Source organism: Schistocerca piceifrons, chromosome 4, assembly GCF_021461385.2.
Source record: "Schistocerca piceifrons isolate TAMUIC-IGC-003096 chromosome 4, iqSchPice1.1, whole genome shotgun sequence".
In the NCBI taxonomy this organism is placed as follows: Eukaryota; Metazoa; Arthropoda; class Insecta; order Orthoptera; family Acrididae; genus Schistocerca; species Schistocerca piceifrons.
The window spans coordinates 558113491-558133678 of record NC_060141.1 but is presented as its reverse complement, the minus strand read 5'-3'; the positions used below and the strand labels follow the sequence as shown (position 1 = coordinate 558133678).

Here is a 20188-nt window from a genome sequence, read left to right as displayed (position 1 = left end):
AAAGGTGGCAGCTTCAAGTCATGTATGCATCTCATCTTAGAATATTGCTCATGTGTGTGGGATGCATACCAAGTAGCACTAACAGGGGAGACTGAACGTGTACAGACAAAAAATGGTTCAAATGGCTCTGAGCACTATGGGACTTAACTTCTGAGGTCATCAATCCCCTAGAACTTAGAACTACTTAAACCTAACCAACCTAAGGACATCACACACATCCATGCCCGAGTGTGTATAGACATGGGCAGCATGAATGGTAATAGGTTTTTTTGATTTAGAGGAGGGCATCATGGAAATGTTGAAAAATCTGAATTGGCAGACTCTTGAGAGTAGATGCAAATTATCCCATGAACCAGTATTAAGTGAAGAATCCAGAGAGATACTCCACAGCCCATTGTGTATCACTCCTGTAGTGACTGTGAAAAAAAAGAAAACAGTAGACTAATTACAGCATGCACACAGACTTTGAAGCAGTGATTCTTTCTGTATAAGGTGTCAAAACTGAGTGACTGTAAGAGGATACAAGTTGACTTAGACAAAATTTCTAGTTGGTGAACCATCAGAAAACACAATGCTTTTCGGATCCTAGTTTCCATAAAAATGTAAGTTAATGCAGATGAGTAAGAAAAATAAACCCATAATGTTTACATACAGCATTAGTAGTGTCCTGTGTGTCACAGTCATATTGTTTAAATATCTGAGTGTAACACTGCTAAGTGATATGAAATGGAATGAGCATGCGAGGAACATGGGCAGGGAAGGTGAATGGTCAACTTCGGTTTATTGGGAGAATTTTGGTAAAGAGTGGTTCATCTGTCGATGAGGTCATGTACAGGATGTTTGTGCAACTTATTCTTGAGTACTGCTCAACTGTCTGAGATCCGTATCAGATTGGATTAAAGGAAGACATCACAAGCAATTCAGAGATGGGCTGCTAGATTTGTTACCAGTAGGTTCGAAAAACATGCAGGTGCTACAGAGATACTCCAGGAACTCAAATGGAAATTCCTGGAAGGAAGGTGACAGTCTTTTCAAGGAACACTGTTGAGAAAATTTAGAGAAGTGGTGTTTTAAGCTGACTGACGAATGATTCTACTGGTACAAACATACATTTCGTGTTAAGGACCACAAAGATAAGAGACGACAAATTAGGACTCATATGGAGGCATACAGACAGTCATTTTCCCCTCCCTCTATTTGCAAGTGGAACAGGAAAGGAAGCGACTGGTAGTGGTTCAGGTTATGTCCTGCCATGCATTGTACGATGGTTTGCTGAGTACGTATATAGATGTAGATGTAGACATATTATTCTTGAAAAATCATATTACCCAGACTGCTAACAATTCTTTTTATTACTACGGCCATACTAGAAAGATCATGCTGTCATCATCACATCTTGTAACATTATTAGTTGTACATGCTTGGTACAAGATCCGATGATGACAATGTAGACCTGTTGACACTGGTCAAAGCAATAAAAAGAATTGCTGACGATCTTGGCTAACCTGATTTTTAAAGAGTAATATAACTTTCAGATGGCCCAAACTGATGCAATATAAAACATATACAAGATGTAGAAGTGTCTACAAATGGCTGGAAGAGAACAATCATGAATGTAAAGTACTTCCCTGGCCTCCAAAGACCACAGACCTGAATTCAAGCAAACATCTCTGGGATCGCAATGATCACTGTATTCACTGTGTTAAAAACAGGCCTTGCCAATCTAACAGCCATATGAAGTGTCATGATCTTAGAATATTTTAATTATAGGTTAGATTATAAAGAGAAACATAGGACACACTATGCAAGCCAGCCTGAGTACACAACAACTGGAAAGGTAAATAAGATATCTGGAAAAGATAATGTGTCCACACTCAGCTGGCAGCTGGTTTTCTCTTGGAGGATGGGTAATGCACCAGTGTAATGAAGGGTCTCTACGTGAGCCTCTTCGTCATTCTGTTTAATGTAATGTACCCACCTCTGGCACCTCAATACAAAAAAGAAGAAGAAACACCAGAGAGAGAGAGAGAGAGAGAGAGAGAGAGAGATTTGGGGGGGGGGGGGGGGAGGCGAGAGAGAGAGAGAGAGAGAGAGAGAGAGAGAGAGAGAGAGAGAGAGAGAGATTTCACCTCACATTTTACTAAGATTTTTGGTAATTATTGGAGCCCCACAGCATATTCAACACATCATGGGCAGTATGTCAGTATATACATCCTTTCCTCCTCTCACCAGATGAAAAGTATGAATGAGAGTGTACAAGGTAAATTTCAGTATCTAGATCTGTGGGAGTAAAAGTAGTCTGTTACTGTGGCAGAATAGCCAACCCTATACCAGGTAGCAAAGAGGTTTCTGTTCATCTTGGACGAATCTCTTGTACAGACTGGCACCACACAAAAGGGAGCTCTGGGCACTTCTGGAAGAGCAGAATGCATGGGTTCCAAAAAGGGTCCACTCGGCAGTGTTCTGGGAGACACAAGACGGCAACACCAACTAAGTGTGCCTATTCATAGGTGATTCATTATCTTATTTTTGTAGATTTCAGCTCAAGTCAAAATTAACGTCTTTCTCTCATCTTGTCAAGTGGTACACAGAATTTGTCTTGCTGATTTCGGAACATTATGAGCAGTTGCATTTAGTCACGTATGCAAGCTGTTGTTCTGCTCTACCTCTGTTGAAACTTGTGTACTCATAACGTATCTTCTCACTCAGTCTGATTTAGTTCATTGTTGATCTCACGAGTATTGTATAATTGAACAGATTTCTGAAACTTGGCTAATTTAGATATAAGTTTGTAATCTAGTTTCCACGTGTCTTTGTAATCTCAGCATGTTTTAAGTATGGATCTGAGAGCCTTAAGTTCGCAGATTGTATCTCTCAGAAATATATCCTGTCCAATTTGGTTAGCTATCCTGAATTTTAGCACTCATTTTTTTCCAGAATTTCTGTTTGTGAGAACCAGATGTTTGGGGATTGTGAGTGTCATTACACGTCACAGTTACTGATTCTCGGGGTAAAATTCCAAATTTGTTTCAGAACCTCTTCCATGGTGCAACTATTAACAGTTTATTCTTATCGGTGAATTCTTGTTCACTTGCTTCATGCACTAAAGACAAGGGAACAACCGTTTGCCAACCACATGCACACTGGAGAAGTTTTTCTTCATTGTTATATTTGTCCTGAATTTCTATTACATGTGCAAAAGTGCGTGAATGTCACAAGTGAAAGATTCCTCTGACCTTTCCATAATTAATAAGCAAAGATAAATTCTAATGGTGTCTCTAAGACGCAATTGTAAATGTGACTTCATAATTCAGCAGGAAGTGTTACGAAAAACAGCAGTCATCACTCATTTATTAGTTGTTTAGCTTATTATTTTGTTCAGCTGTTCTTGAATAAATGTGATATTTTTACCAGAGCACATCCTTATGTATTCTCTCTCAAACTTCCATTTTACGTCCTACTGATATCCGTTGTGCAATAGATGAACATGGCCAAGTTCTTTATTTAATATTCATTCAACTATCTTAATTGTGCAGATCGATCTCCCACAGATACCCACCAATAACACTAATACTTCTCACCTTGCCAAAAGAGCTTAGGATCAGGGTGAAACATATGATAGGAAAAATGAAGAGAAACTCGACAGGAAGAAAGAAAAGTTGAATCTGGAATGTTAGACTAGAATTAATGTGGTCATGTGTAGATGGACTGTTCCAGAAAGATAAAGAAGCTGCACAACCACAGTCACCTGAGAATGAAATAAAAGGATTCAGTATTCATTATTCACTTTCAAATATAATATATCAAGTAGGAACTGATGTATCAAGCAGACAGTGATGCCCAGCAGCAGCTACTGGTGGAGCTTTAAAAACTTCCAATACGAGAAGATGGCAACACACTGTGATAAACACAACTGCAACTGCTAGATCAGTAGCTCTTTATGTTTTCATTAGAATAGTGTTGAACAGAGACAACCTGTCTCTGGCTCAAATAATAATTGCTGAGGACTTCTTTTAATAGCTGGAACTAGTCACTGCTTGGTACTTGTCTCCTCTAATGTAGGTCAAGTACGAAATTAGGCCTAGGGGCCAGTGATTGATTACACTAGTCAACAGCCATTTTGCATCTGGGATGTGATACATCAACTAGTATGTATTTTGGTGAGTAGAATCCGAATATATCTTTCAAAATGTTCTAGCAAGTACCACTTTTGAGTATTTAAAGATTTTTTATTTTTCGTATTCAGTATTTTGCTTTTTGCTGTTTTTGTGTTTTGATGTTTAATTGTCTGTTTTTGATTTGCAGAGGAGAGCTACAAGATTTATAAATCATCAGTAAATGGTTGGTGTGGTAATCCAGTGGTGTGAAAGAGATCCTCAGTGAGTGTTTCCTGTGAAAGATAGTGCAAACTTTTTGTATTTGAAACTTACACTAAGAAAAATGGCAACTAGTAAATCTTGTTGCTGTCTAAACCACCCCAACAACTTTTGTTATGTGTGTGGGAAATTCACTCCAAAAGCCCAAAGAAAACCAACCACTGGTTAGGTTAAGAAGGCATATAAATTGTATTCTGATTGCCCTGTTGATGATCATGATAAAAATTTGGCACCTCATATTGCCTGCATAACCTGTACTACAACCTTAACCAAGTGGTTGAAATGAAAACACGGAGCCATGCCATTCACTGTTCCAATGGTGTGGCATGAGCCTAAAGACCATTATTCAGACTGTTACTTGTGTCTTACAAATATTTTGGGACATTCAAGCAAAACTAGACATAAAATAAAGTATCTAAATGTATCTTCAGTGCATTTGCCTGTGCCCCAAGATGAGGGGTTGCCTGTTCTTGTCTATAACCGGAAAGCCACAGAACCAGACACCATGTCAATTGAATCAGAAAGTACTGAACATATAGAAGTGTACTGCCCTCAATATCATGACACTTCACCTCAGCTCTTTAATCAAAAGGAATTGAACAATTTGGTTCGCGATCTAAAATTTTCGAAACAGCAAGCTGAACTCTTGGGGTCGAGACTACAACAATGGAATGTTCTAGCTCCAGGGACAAAAATTTCCTGTTTCAGATCAAGAGGTGCTTCCTTCACTCAATATTTCGATAGGCAGAATTCAATGCGTGTATGTAGAGATGTCAATGGTCTGATGATGCAGCTAAGTGCACAACATAATCCACAGGAGTGGCGACTATTTACTGACTCCAGTAAAACCAGCTTGAAAGCAGTGCTACTGTATAATGGCAATGCATTTCCAATGGTACTTTTGGCTTACGCAGTTGACATGAAAGAAACTTATTGAAAACATGGCTTTGCTGCTAGAGGCAATCAAATATAAGGATCATGAATGGCAGATCTGCTGTGATTTAAAAGTTGTTGCACTCCTTACAGATTTATATGCTGGATTCATGAAATACTGCTGCTTTTTGTGCCTTTGGGACAGCTGTTTGGCACCAAGAACCACTATACAGTCAAGGAATGGTCTATAAGGAAGTCATATATTCCTGGCAACGTAAATGTGAACAATACCCCATTGGTTGAGCCCAATTAAATCATTTTGTCTCCCCTTCATATCAAGTTGGGCCTTATCAAGAACTTTGTAAAAGCTCTGGATTAAGAATGTGAGGCCCTCAATCACTTAAAAGAAAAGTTTCTCAAACTAAGCGAGGCAAAGCTGACGGAGGACATATCTGCTGGATCACAAATAAGAAAATTGCTGAAAGATCCAACCTTTGATACCAAACTCACAGATATCCAATTAGCTGCTTGGTCTTCTTTTAAAGCAATTGTGAAGGGCTTTTTGGGTATCAGAAAAGACAAAAACTATGTTAGCATTGTGAATGATGTGTTGGACAACTATAAGAATATGGGGTGTAGAATGTCGCTTAAAATTCACTTTTTACTTTCTCACCTTGATTTCTTCCCAGAAAATCGGGAGCCGTAAGCGATGAGCATGGTGAACGCTTTCACCAAGACATTCTTACCATGGAACATTGTTAAAAAAGCCATTGGAACCCTTTGATGACAGGTGACTATGGCTGGGGTCTTGTTAGGGAGCGTGATGAAATGGCAAACAAATGAGGAGCTCCGTCATCGCATTTTTCAGAAACCAAGGACAATTAAAGGTGAAAATATCTTCTGAACTAATTAGGACCTTTTATTGGCATCATGCCCATATATACATACAAAATAGTACTGATTTCACACATTCTAAATGTGTATTTTTGTTTGACTTAATTGTGTCAATTTTCGCTATTACCGGTTTTTATTCTGCTGTGTATCTACGAAATGTGATGTCATAGAGAAAAACTGATTTTACCAGTGTATTCAGCACCCCAAAATTAGGTAAATCCACCCATTTACAAACCAGATGCAGAAAAAAAGTTTAAATTTGGTAACTAGTGTTATTTAGCCCAAGTGATTAGTGAATCAGTACTTCACAGAACAGTAGCAAAAACATGCACTCATCTCTGATAGAAATTGTAGTGTGTGTAACGAGAGTAGGATCTTGAGAAGAGGTTCTAACTGAATCTAGAGGAAACTATCCGACTTTATAATGTATACCAAAGGCTACTCGGTCAGACACCTAACATGTCAGCATGTTTACGAGAAATGAATCTGTTTAAATTAAATTAATAACCTGCTACTTTGGCACATCATTCCTGCCAAAACCAACTCTTTGCCACTACTTGCCTACACCTTTCTAAGGAGTCAAGGAGTTTCTGCATCTCCACTATAAAGGTTGGTTAGAATAATTAAAACAACATCAAGATTCACACTGTCTTCAATGTTCATATTGCGCAGGCCCTGCCAACTCTGTATTGGTGGACAGGACCTGTGGCAGGATGCAACAAAAGCACTAAAGAAAGGATGGTTTCAGAAAGCAGTGACAATTTACCAGCATCTCAATGAGTGTTGCTGTCAGTAGTAGCTGCCGAACAGTAATAATAATATGCACTGCCACAGTATGTATTTATGAAAAATCAAGAGTTACCAGCATCAACTTGTGTTAGCTGCTACTTCCACACAATCTGGCTGGTATTCTTCGTATTACAAGCACTAATAATTTAATAAATTTCTGCAGTGGAAGAAAACTGCTTGCGGCACCCTGCACACTGAAATAATCAATAAATAATAATTCAAAGGAAGTCTATAACTTTCAATGAAAAAATGTGAACTCCAGCAAAGAGTGACAATACTATGAAAAGGTTTAACTGATACTCATCACAGAGTGGCAGAAAGGCACACTGACAAAAAGATGGTCAGATATTATTAATCACACTGAAAAAAAGATTGTTAGATATTATTAATATCTAGTAGCCTTTTTTTTCAATGTGGCTGTTTCCCACTCAATGAATCCTCCCTGTGATAAGTAGCAACCTATCTTTTTTATATTATTGCAGCTTTTCATGAAATATATTTTAAATCATGACTGTGTTCCTAACTAAAAACTAAAAGAAAATGAAAAATTGTACAATTGGGATAAAAGTTCCGGTTCCTTCCACCATCACTTGCCAACCCTTTCTCCTACCCCCCACCCATGTTCTTGAATAGAACACAGTAGCAGAGATCAGTCCACCGAGCAATAAGGTGTCCCTGGAGGTGGAGGCACTTCCAGTCCCCACATCCCCTCTGAAACACTCCTGACACACGTGGGCCCAAAAAGCACGACAGGGGCATATGATTAGCAAGTGCATATTTCCTCAGCACATGTCCAAGAACCAGCCAATAATGGTGTTGAGCTGCCGGAGAGACTTTTTGCAGGAATCCCAGCACCTCTTTTTTCCTTTCCCCAATAAATAAGACAAAAGCCTGACCACTTATGGCCCTACATGCTGATTAAGAGGAAGGGGTCTTGTATATGACAGTGATTTGGTTTTTCCAAGCCACGGTATTGATATGGAGTATGAGATACTGCAGCTGGCAAGATATATTGTTCCTGTTGGCTTCAAAGACAGCATAAACTGAGAGTACAATGGATGTACTCTCTGGTGGATTTCCGTGCTTAAGTACGTGCATATGGTCACAGATTGGCACTTGCCTAGTATAACTTGAAGCCAACAGAACATGCCATTTAATATGTTGCAATTTTCTCTCTCTGGCATTAACTCTGGACTGATCTTGTATGCTTATGACGACTTTGTTGTGTTTCGGACTCTGTTTCTATCCAGCCTTTCACTGTGTGACCTTAGTCATTATTGACCACAAAAAACTGGCCTTTGTTTCTCCAACCAACATGTCACTGTATGCTCAGTGATACTTAAGTTTTTCTACATAAACCAAGTACAACAGTAAAAAGACTTCTCCTAGAAGTTGGTTACGGGAAGGCAAATCTATGTTTATAGAACTTGTAGACTTAAAGAAAGCTTTTGACAATGTTGACTGGAATACGCTCTATGAATTTCTGAAGGTAGCATGGTAAAATACAGGGAGCGAAAGGCTATTTGCAACTTGTACATAAACCTGATGTCAATTACACAAGTCAGTGGACATGAAATGGAAGCAGTGGTTGAGAAGGGAGTGAGACAGGGATGTAGCCTATAGCTGATGTTATTCAATCTGTGAATTGAGCAAGCAGTAAAGGTAACCAAAGAAAAATTTGGAGTACGAGTTAAAGTTCAGGGAGAAGTAGTGAAAACTGTGAGGTTTTCTGATGAAATTGTAATTCTGTCCGAGACAGCAAAGGACATGCAAGTGCAGCTGAACAGAATGGACAGTGTCTTGAAAGGAGGATATAACATGAACACTGACAAAAGCAAAACAAGGACAACGGAATGTAGACAGACTAAATCAGGTGATACTGAGGGAATTAGATTATCAAATGAGACACTAAAAGTAGCAGACAAGTTTTGCCATTTGGCAGCAAAATAACTGATGATTGCCAAAGTAGTGAGGACATAAAATGTAGACTACCAATGGCAAGAAAATTACTTCTGATAAAGAGAAATTTGTTAACACTGATTATAGATTTCTGTTTCAAGAAGTCTTTTCTGAGGGTGTTTGTCTAGAACATAGCCACATATGGAAGTGAAACACAGATGATAAACAGTTTAGACAAGGAGACAATAGAGACTTTTGAAATGTGGTGCTACAGCAGAATGCTGAAGATTGGATGGGTATATCACATAACTAATGAGGCAGTACCGACAGGAATTGGAGAGACAAATAATTTGTGGCACAACTTGATTATAAGAAGGGATCAGTTGATGACACTTTCTGAGACATCAATTTCATATTGGAGATGGGTAAAACTTGTAGAGGGAGATCAAGAGATGAATACAGTTAGCAGATGCATAAGAATGTAGGTTGCAGTTGTTATTTGGAGATATAGAGGCTTGCAGAGTATAAAGTTGCTTGTAGAGCTGCACCAAACCAGTCTCCGGGTTGAAAACCACCACCACCAACACCAACACCAACACCAACACCAACACCACCACCACCAACATCAACAACAAAATGTTCCCAAAATTTCTCTGTAATTGTTTTGCTGTACCTCATATTAGGCTGCATTAATTGATTACTCTGATTTAACTAATTATTCTTGATTTCTCGGCAATAAATTGTGTAGTGTTTTTTGTTTATTTACAGGTACCAGAGTGTGGTGATCTGGTGGCATGATGTCACAGTTCCAGCAAAGGGTGAACATCAAATTCATTTGCAGATCAGGCAAATTTAGCCTTATAAATAGTTTATGGGGGAGTTGCTTTGAATAAAACAGCCATTTATGGGAAGTTTTCAAGATTTTGGGATGGGCAGGAATCGCTGGAAGATGAGTATCACAGTGGAAGACCATCAACCTCCAGAAGAAGAAATGGTCAAGCAAGTTAAACAGTTAATCAGATTCAGATTGACAATCAACTATCAATGAATTGGCACAAGAATTGTAGACTTGGATCCATTCATGCACCCTGTCAAACAATTTGAAGATGAAACATGTCAGTGCAACGTTTGTCCCACGATTGTTGACACCGCACCAAATGGAAACTCATTTGTTGACTGTGGCCAAGTTTTTTGATAAAAGTGTAGAGGACCTGATGTTTCTTGAGACAATCACTACTGATGATGAGACCTGGGTGTACATGTATGACCTGGAGCAAAATAGGCAGCATTAGAATGACACACAAAACCCTCTTATTGACCAGAAGAAGCATGTCACATCAAATCCAAAACAAAAGTGATACTCATTGCATTTTTCAACAATGAAGGTGTTGTGCACCATGAATTTGTACCAGCTGGACAAACTGTTAATGGCCCTTCCTATGTGCAGGTTTTGAAATGGCTGAGAGAGGCAATACAAAGAAAAAAATCTCTCAAAATGGCAAGCCAGGTTGGACACTGCATCATGACATTGTTCCCTGCCACATATCACTTGTGGGGACATGACTTACCAGAAATGAACATTCCACTCTTGTATTAGTGTCCCTACTTGCTGGATTTAGCACTGGCAGATTGCTGGCTATTCCTCAAGCTCGAAAAGGGCCTCAAAGGTAACCATTTTGCCTCCATAGAAAGCATCAAAACCAACGCAACAGCTGAACTTTGAAAGGACTTTTATCATTGTTTCCAGCAATAGCAGAAGCAGTGGAACATGGGTGTGTGCACTGAAGGAGCCTATTTTGAAGGGTATTAAGTAAAAGTGTATCTATATTGTCATAATAAGTAGTTATAATGAAATTCTGGGAACTTTTTGACTACCCTTCATATAATAATAGAACAGGCATCAGTAATTAGTCTGTAGAAAGCAACATGACAGTAAATAAACACACAATCACAACATTTAAAAATGTAATAGTAGCTCAGAACACTTCCAGAAATACAGACAAAGAATAAAATAACTGAAATTGCCACTTAATTACAAATAAGACAGAAAACAAGTACCAAAAATGTTCATACTATCTTGCTGCTTTCCTTTGCTAGGAATAAACTGCCAAGATACTCAAGATGAGCTATATATAAGCTGTGGTACTATCTTAGTGCAATATAAAACTATTAAATACTTACAAACGTTTCAAGTTAGTTAAATTCATGAATGCTCCACTTTCCACTTTAAAAATGAAGTTGCGGCTCAGATCCCTGAAACAAAAAAAATGCATTAAATATGTATAGCCTATTAAGAAAAAAAAATAAATCTTCTTCTGAAGAAATGCAGCCCTAAAAAATATATATAAAAATTACAGTGCTGTGTAAAAATTTCAAACTAACTAAAAATGAATAAATTTTTTAATAAATGTTCTATAAAAGCATATCAGACTATCTACATTTATGGTCTCAAATACTAAATATGGTAATGTAAAGTCCTTGGTGGAATAAAAATCTTCTTTTTTACTAAAAGATAGCAGAAGATCCACAGCAAAGGTGCAAGATTCTGGTGCTTGGAGTTCTTTCCTCGAGTATGAAACACAAAGGAGAGAAATGTACATAAGTGAGCTCCTTTTTAACAACAGAAGTAAGAGAGAGAGCCTTCGGAGTTCCTGATCAGGAGTGAGAGGCTAAAAGAGTAGTGGCACAGATTTGCTGCCTTTAAAGGCTAGAACAATGTATAGAATAGATGGAAGCTTACAAAAGAGGAATGTGGTAAGGCGAAATGGGGTAAAAAATTTGAAACTGCAGTCTTCAAGGTGCTCGGCAGCATGTTCATTCATCCTTCCAAATTAATTAAATCTGTTCATTTATGAGAATGATCTAATAAAAAACATAAAACTTTAAAAAGAGAGAGATCAGATCATCGAGAAATAGTACAGTCCTCTCAAAAAAAAGATAGAAAATAAATGTAACTAAAGTGTATGAACTATGATGTGTTGGTAGTTGCAACTATTTTAAAAAAAAAAAAAAATAAAATAAAATAAAAAAAAAAAAACCATTAAATTTCACTTCCTAAAAGTTTAAGGATGGAATCAGTGTCCTGACAGAATTTTAGAAGTGTTAAAGCCTAAAATACAGACCATGTTTACAGAATGAAATATGGAAAGTAGGAGAGACATAATGGCAAAAGTAAAGCTGTGAGGATGGATTGTGATTCGCACTTTGATAGCTCAGTCAGTAAAAGTATTGCCTGCAAAACGTCATGTTCAAGGTTAAAGTCTCAGACTGGCCATGAAGTTTCAGAGAGCAAGTTGCCAAAGAAGCCAGTAGATAGCTATTGGTTAACATATAAACCACACAATCAAAATGTAGCTCATTGCTTAGATAGTGCCACAGGCATCACATACTTATACGGTAACTGTGGATTAAAAAACCATGTTCTATATGAAGTTCAAATTACCTCATTCCATCTGAGTGAGTGGATGGAGGTATACTGTGGTTGAAAAGTTATTTCACCAGTTTAGATTTATTTTTTTTCTTACTCCCAACCACTCACTTGCCCACCTTTCCACGACTACCCTTCTGAAAGCTAATATTAATAAATGAAAGAAGAAGCACATTCAGTCATCAAACTTTCCTCATATGCCTAAGTAACTGTTGGATCAGTATATCTAATTGCTATAGATTTTAATGGGTTCCTGAACCCAATAAAAATGTTTTTAGAGGGAGGGAGGGAGGGAGGGAGGGAGGGAGAGGGAGAGAGAGAGAGAGAGAGAGAGAGAGAGAGAGAGAGAGGGGGGGGGGGGGGATGTGTTTTCGGACAAGCTCAAGCTATATCAGATAGATTGAAACACCCCAAAAATGTCAGAGCACATGAGAAGCTTCAGTGGGCAGTCTCATTTCGTCCATGTAAGAACTGAGAAAATATGATATGCATCAGCACATTTCAGTAATTGTGCTATTTAATTAACTACACAGACCACCAAGACTTAGATGTGGGTTACAAGGAGACACTAGGTTGTGAAACACTGCTTGGAACCAGCATTATGAAACAAGTTTCATAAATGGCTCTTTACACAGCGACACCATGCTTGTCTGCATGAATTCAGTAAAAAAGATATGTTATGGATACGAAGAAAATATCAGTTTGGTTGATCAGTCACCTTCTTGAAAGAAACTGTTGTGGAGGGCTTCAGATGCTGTTTCAGCCACCTAAGAATGCTATCAAAACACTTCAAGGATCTTCTTAACAGAGTCCACAATTCATAAAGGAAAGGAAAGTGTGAACCATCATCATCAGAACTGAAACTGTACATTATGCTGAATTTTTTGGTGACTGAAGATTCTTATTTGTCTCTACAGCTTCCATATAATGTTCCAAGGCTCACAATTGCTAAATTTGTTCCAGGTGTCTGTCATACTCAGACGTTAATTGTGCAAATGGAATCCTCAATCCACAGTCATGTACATACCAACTTTCACACGCTATCATGTTAAGGATGTGCTGTTAGCTTCTCAGTTTTGGGAAAACTGCAAACAATAATGTCAAATGCTGTAAGCATCAACATATTGACAGCAGATGTGGTTTATAACAAGGGATCGACACGCCACAGTACAGTGCATCACTTACCAAGTCAGTGCTAAACAGCAGCAACCAGTGACTAATCATACCATCCAGAGCCACCAAGCTTGGTTCTTTTTCTTTTTTTGGGAGGGGGGGTGGGGGGGCACAAAGACACCTAAGGTCATATGCGCCCATGTCAGAACTGTGGAACATGAAGACAAAAAAGGAATCAAAAATGGCTACACATTACACCCAATCGACGGAAGGAAAGACAGCTAAAACTGTGGACTTGGAGAAAGGTCAATAAAATACTCCATAGAGACAACAAAGGCCCTATACTCAAGATTAAGTGTCCTTTGCCATATTACTATGATGATTAATAAGTAAAACGCGGTTGACAGCCCAACGTGTCGTTCACTAAAATGGCCAATAGCTTTGACAGCAAACATAAATGAGAATGTAAGTGGTTCAAAAATGGGCATTTCACCAGGAATTGAACTGTCGATGGTTGAGGACAATGAGCACAAACTGGTGGGAGATCATCACCTAATAAATGGTGATGGCTAAAAAGACAGTGCCCAATATGCAAACTACCCAAAATGATCTCCTCACAGCGAGAGGGCCGAGAGGAGGTTGACCAATACGATGCTGGGAGAGGTTTGATTACCCAGAGCTTGCTTCCATGAAGGGAAGACCAGTGGCGACGCCAAAGTGACACCACCTGCTGACAGAGGGCAACACAGAAATCATCTGAAGGAATGGAAGAACTAGCGGGCCAAGGCTCAAAGACAGCAGCCTTGGCAGCAGAGTCAGCGGCCTCATTGCCCATCAGACCAGTATGACCAGGGACCCACATAAACATCACAGTGGCTCCAGCAAGAATGAGCAAGTGAAAACTTTCCTGGACCCATCTGCAGTAGTGTCCTTAGGAAGCGATTGAAGTCCAAGGTGAACAAAGGCTGGCACACGAAGCCAAGGTGGTGAAGGGTTCACACCCATTGGGAAAATGCCAGGTAGTGTGAAGTTAAGCCATCGGAGCAATAGCTGAAGGTGAACTCCAGGAAGTAACAGAGAAGGGGGACCCGCCCCATATGCTCAATCAAAGGAGTCACTGAAGAAGGAGTCATAAGATGGGTGGCCAGGTATGCCAGACAAATGGCAAGCATATCTGCTGCTGAGGAGAAAATCATGGCGGTATGACAGCGGTAGTTCGACAGCTTCTGCATACAGACTTTCAACTGGGTTAGTGTAAAAGGAACCTGTGGTCAAACAGATGCCACAGTGGTGGTTATATTGAGGCGGCATAAGATGGACGGACGTGCAGATATATAAACAAAGTACCCAGAGTCTAGTTTCGAACAGACAAGTGACTGGTACAAACGGTGGAGTGTGGTCCGATCCACTCCCCAGGAAGTACCGCTGAGGACACATAGGATACTAAGGGATGGGGTACAGCGGGTGGCCAGGTGACACATGTGGGAGGACCAAAAAAGTTTCCTATTCAGCATGAGCCTCAGGAATTTCATAGTTTCAATGAACGGAAGAGCAATGGGCCCAATACGTAAAGACGGTGGAAGAAACTGATTGCGCTGCCAGAAATTCATACAAATGGTTTTGTCAGTGGAAAAGTGAAAAACAGTGTCAATGCTCCACAAGTAAAGACAATCGAGACAATGCTAAAGACACCGCTCAATGAGAGAGGTCAGTGGAGAACTGCAATAGACAGCAAAATTGTCAACAAAAAGGGAGCTGAAGATGCCCGACGGGAGACAGGCCATAATAGGGTTAATGGCGACAGCAAAGAGTATGATGGTCAGGACGGAACCCTGAGGCACACTACTTTCCTGGTTAAAGATGTCCGGCAAGGCAGGACACACAAGTACCTTGAAGACTTGGACTTTTAAAAATTCCTCAAGGAAACGGGACATGTTACCTTGGAAACCTCACCTATTGAGAGTATGGAGGATACCGGTCCTCCAGCAGATGTTGTAGGCTTTCTCCAAATCGAAAAACACGGCCACAGTCTGGTATTTCCACAGAAAACCATTCATGACATGGGTTGTTGAGGTGACAAGATGGCCAACTGCAGAAAGATGTGCTAAAAATCCACATGTGTAGTGGTTAGTAAATTGCAAGACTTGAGCCACAATACCAGCCAGGCATGAATCACACATTCCGTCACCTTACACACACAGCTGCTGAGAGAAATGGGACAGTAACTACAAGGAAGATGTTTGTCCTTACCGGTCTTAGGTATGGGTATGACAGTGGCTTCACGCCAGCATCTGGGAAACGTGCCCTCTGCCCAGATGCGATTGTACATATGAAGGAGAAAGTGGTTGTCTGCAAGAGAACGGTTCTGCAATATCTGAATGTGAACACTTTCTGGCCCTGGGGCAGAGGATCGGGATGAAGTGAGGGCATGATCTAGCTCCGTCATAGTAAAGGCGACATTGTAGCACTCATGATTTTTAGAAGAGACGGGTAGCACCCGAGCCTCCTCCATTCGTTTCCAATGGAGGGAGGCAGGGTGATAGAGCCACCAGCTTGGTGTGTGGTACAAAAGGCATCCCTCCTCACTGTACTCATGGGTCACAAAGATTAGCATGGGCATAGGAAAATCACCATTGGATGCTTGAAGTGTAATAAAAAGGGCAGCTACACTGATGAGTCATATATGTGTTGTTATGCTGATGGCACTACTGTTTATATATGGGGTATGATACATTAAGAAACACATGATGTGAAGCATGTGTTTGCCAGTACGGCACCATTCAGGCAGTTAATCGCTGTGTTCTCATACTAGCAATTTTTACACTGGATGAAATGACGCTCTGATACACCTTCCATCATCACTCACTGGCGAACTTGATACGAACATACTATAATATTACGTGCATCTCCTTGTTTGCCTACAGCACTTAACATGTGGCCTGCATCACCACCAAACCACTTCTGAAATGTTCTGGAATGGACCATTTTACAGACATATAGAGTGCTGGTCACATGGTTTCAGTCCCTTTGAGCACACCAGGGACATCATCGAGTATGATATGCACACACTGAACTCAGTTCTGGTCAATCTAACCAAGCTATGCACAGTTAGTGAAAGTCGTATATGAGAATAGCTCCCTAATACTCTCGGTGTAATGTGGAGACCAGGCTACAATGTGTAAACAGTGGCATCAATACAAAAGACAATTTGCTCCCTACTAGTTAGGCTATTATAATTCAGTTGCTCTTGAGTATATACTGACTAAGGTGTTGTTTGCAAACAGACACTATGTTGCAAAAATGAAGTTCCAAGTTCATGGCGCCCTCCATCGGTAATGCTGGAATTTAATATGGTGCTGGCCCACCCTTAGGCTTGATGACAGCTTCCACTCTCGCAGGCATACGTTCGATCAGGTGCTGGAAGGTTTCTTGGTGAATGGCAGCCCTTTCTTCATGGAGTGCTACACTGAGGAGAGGTACTGATGTTGGTCGGTGAGGCTTGGTACGAAGTCAGTGTTCCAAAATATCCCAAAGCTCTTCTATAGGATTCAGGTCAGGAGTCTCTGCAGGCCAGTCGATTACAGGGCTGTTATTGTTATGTAACCACTCCACCACAGGCCATGCATTATGAACAGGTGCTCGATCGTGTTCAAAGATGCAATCGCCATCCCTGAATTCCTCTTCAACAGTGGGAAGCAAGAAGGTGCTTAAAACATCAATGCAGGCCTGTTCTGTGATAGTGCCATGCAAAACAACAGGGGGTGCAAGCCCCCTCCATGAAAAACATGACCACACCATAACACCACTGCCTCCGAATTTTACTCATGGCACTACACACGCTGGCAGATGATATTCACTGGGCATTCGCCATACCCACACCATGCCATTGGATCGCCACACTGTGCATCATGATTCGTAACTCCACGCAATGATTTTCCACTGCTCAATCATCCAATGTTTATGCTCCTTACACCAAGCAAGGTGTTGTCTGGCATTTACCGGCATGATGTGTGGCTAATGAGCAGCTGCTCAACCGTGAATCCAAGTTTTCTCACCTCATGCCTAACTGTCATAGTACTTGCAGTGGATCCTGATGCAGTTTGGAATTCCTGTGTCATGGTCTGGATAGATGTCTGCCTATTATGCATTACGACCCTTTTCGGCTGTCGGCGTTCTCTAGCAGTCAACAGACGAGGTCGGCCTGTACGCTTTTGTGCTGTATGTGTCCCTTCACATTTCCACTTCACTATCACATCGGAAACAATGGACCTAGGGATGTTTAGGAGTGTGAAAATCTTGCGTACAGATGTATGACACAAGTGAACCAAATCACCTGACCACATTCAAAGTCCATGAGTTTCGTGGAGCACCCCATTCTGCATTCTGCTCTCTCACGATGTCTAATGACTACTGAGGTCGCTGATATGGAGTACCTGGCAGTAGCTGATAACACAAGGCACCTAATATGAAAAACATATGTTTTTGGGGGTGTCCGGATACTTTTAATCACATCGTGTATGTGTGCTTTTTGATTAGGTGGCATTTCAATAAATGCAACATGAAATGAGACACTTATTGGCCCCCCACCCCCGTTTTTTTTGCACTTTCACTTTGAATAGGTATTTATAGGACATCACTGATGATAATCATCATAATTAGTGATATAAATATTGAAGGCTTGATGATGTCAGAGGTACTGACTGAAATACATTCTGTAAAGAGTATTAAGATATCTAAGATTAATTAGAAACCTGTTCCACATTTGGAAAATGTTGTAAATCCTCTTAGGTCAATATGAAACAATCCTGAAGATACTATCAAATTGTTCAGCAACAATACAAGCACAACTGCACAAATACAGAAGCTATTCAAGGCCAAAGATGTGGAGCTAATGACAGAAATGCAAAATTTAATATACACAAAGCAAAAATCTTTGGAGAAACTAATAGAGCATGTACTGTACACCCTACACTCTGATTCATGTCAATAGCTAATAAAGGTCTGATGTCATCTCAGTCAAATGGAACATTGAATTATTCTACTTACCATAGTGACAAAAAGCACTTGCTCTCTCTCTCTCTCTCTCTCTCTCTCTCTCTCTCTCTCTCTCTCTCTCTCTCCAGCAGTTTGCACCAACCCCCCTCCCCCCTTTAAGTTTAATATTTTTGAGATACTAACACTTCTCTTTATATTCTTTTTTCATTCTTTGTAGTTAATTAGTTTGCTAGTGTAGAATCACACCATCTATAGTAACAAAATTGCATAGATTGACCTCTTGTCATAGCTGTCTACCTGCAGTAACTAGTTAGTATCCCATTGTTTGGATTAGTACATTCTTTTATGTTACTGCATAGTTATGTGTGGTGTGGGATGGATAAGGACTGTGCTGTGCTGTGCAAATGCGAAGGGACTTTGTCACTATCTAGAAACTGCTACAAGCTGCATTACCAAGGATCAACAGGCTTTAGGCTATTGGCATAGGTTCCAGTGACATTTGGATACCTTTGGCATACGCTTGGCACCAATTCTGCCTCTGGAACCTATCACAAAGCCTGATGTGTCTCTGGAATCTCTCGTAAAGTCTATGTCACTGGCTATTCCATTGTGTTTGATTTGACATTTGAATAGTGGGCAGGTGAACAATGGACAGCTGTTGGTTGTGAATCTCTGTGTTGACAGCAAATGTGGGTAATGGTTCCACAGCTGTCCCTTATGCCTTAACTGTTGCGAGACAGTGCCAATTGCTGAGAGTGCATCTGAGGCAAGATGAGATGCCTCATTGTTTTAGGTGTCTTGGATTCATCTTCTTGCAAGTCTACATAAGCAAAGAGGGTGGGTGTGCTTGTCACTGGGAGCTCCAATATTAAGCAGATAATCGAACCTCTCAAAAAATATCTGGCAGGTTGTGAAGAATGGCCAGAGTGCACTAGGTATGAAAGCCAATTCAGTGAGCACACTCAAAATACATACAGAGTTGAAATTGCTGTCGAACATTCTACTTATACATAAATAGAATGTTGCAGAAAATTTCAATACTTCATCAATAAGTAATAAAAGCCTCACCTTTAACCCACAACCTAAGTTCAAACATGGTGGACTTGCAAAGGACATGCTTTCCTTTACTCATTCTCAGTACCGGAAACATTTCTTCACCACACACCCCACTAACAACAGTCAACCGAAACCCTATATCGAATCTTGTTTAAAACAGTTCCAGCTTCCCTCCAACTTCAATCCTTCTCCCCTTCCACCCAATCATTCCTTTGTAAGCAAAGAGGGTGGGTGTGCTTGTCACTGGGAGCTCCAATATTAAGCAGATAATCGAACCTCTCAAAAAATATCTGGCAGGTTGTGAAGAATGGCCAGTGTGCACTAGGTATGATTACCAGATGTTCTCATCTGGCTGTGCAACTAGCTGCCAACTCTAGCCATGTTGGAACAATTGACACCTGTCATCTGTGATCAAAGGCAATCTTCAACTACTTTAGATGGCTGGCTGAACTGCTGAAGGCACAGTTCTTGATTTGCACCTCTGTGCCCAGAATTGATTGCAGTCTACTGGTTTGTAGTGGAGGGGTTAAATCAGAGATTCACATAATTCTGAAAGGATCTCCGATGTGGATTACTTGACCTCTGTAACTGGCTAGAGAACTGATCCCCCCCCCCCCCCCCCCAATCTTGCACTAGGTCCAGCATGCACTGCACACAGTATGCAGCTACTTGGGTAACAGAGTATGTGTGACATGTACATGGGGTTTATTTAAGTTAAAGAAACTCCTGCATAGTTGCAATGATGAACTACACACCTTATTCAGAG

At 40.3% G+C, this 20188-nt stretch overlaps 1 protein-coding gene across 2 annotated transcripts in view; it reads right to left on the bottom strand.

The window, feature by feature from the left end:
• The window catches only part of LOC124796455 (adhesion G protein-coupled receptor A3), a 197044-nt gene that overhangs the window by 155654 nt on the left and 21202 nt on the right, over positions 1-20188 (bottom strand). For both annotated transcript variants that reach the window (XM_047260676.1, XM_047260677.1), the window contains exon 3: positions 11013-11084. In XM_047260676.1, coding sequence (XP_047116632.1) covers positions 11013-11084 — 72 coding nt within the window. The remainder of the gene's footprint in view (positions 1-11012; positions 11085-20188) is intronic.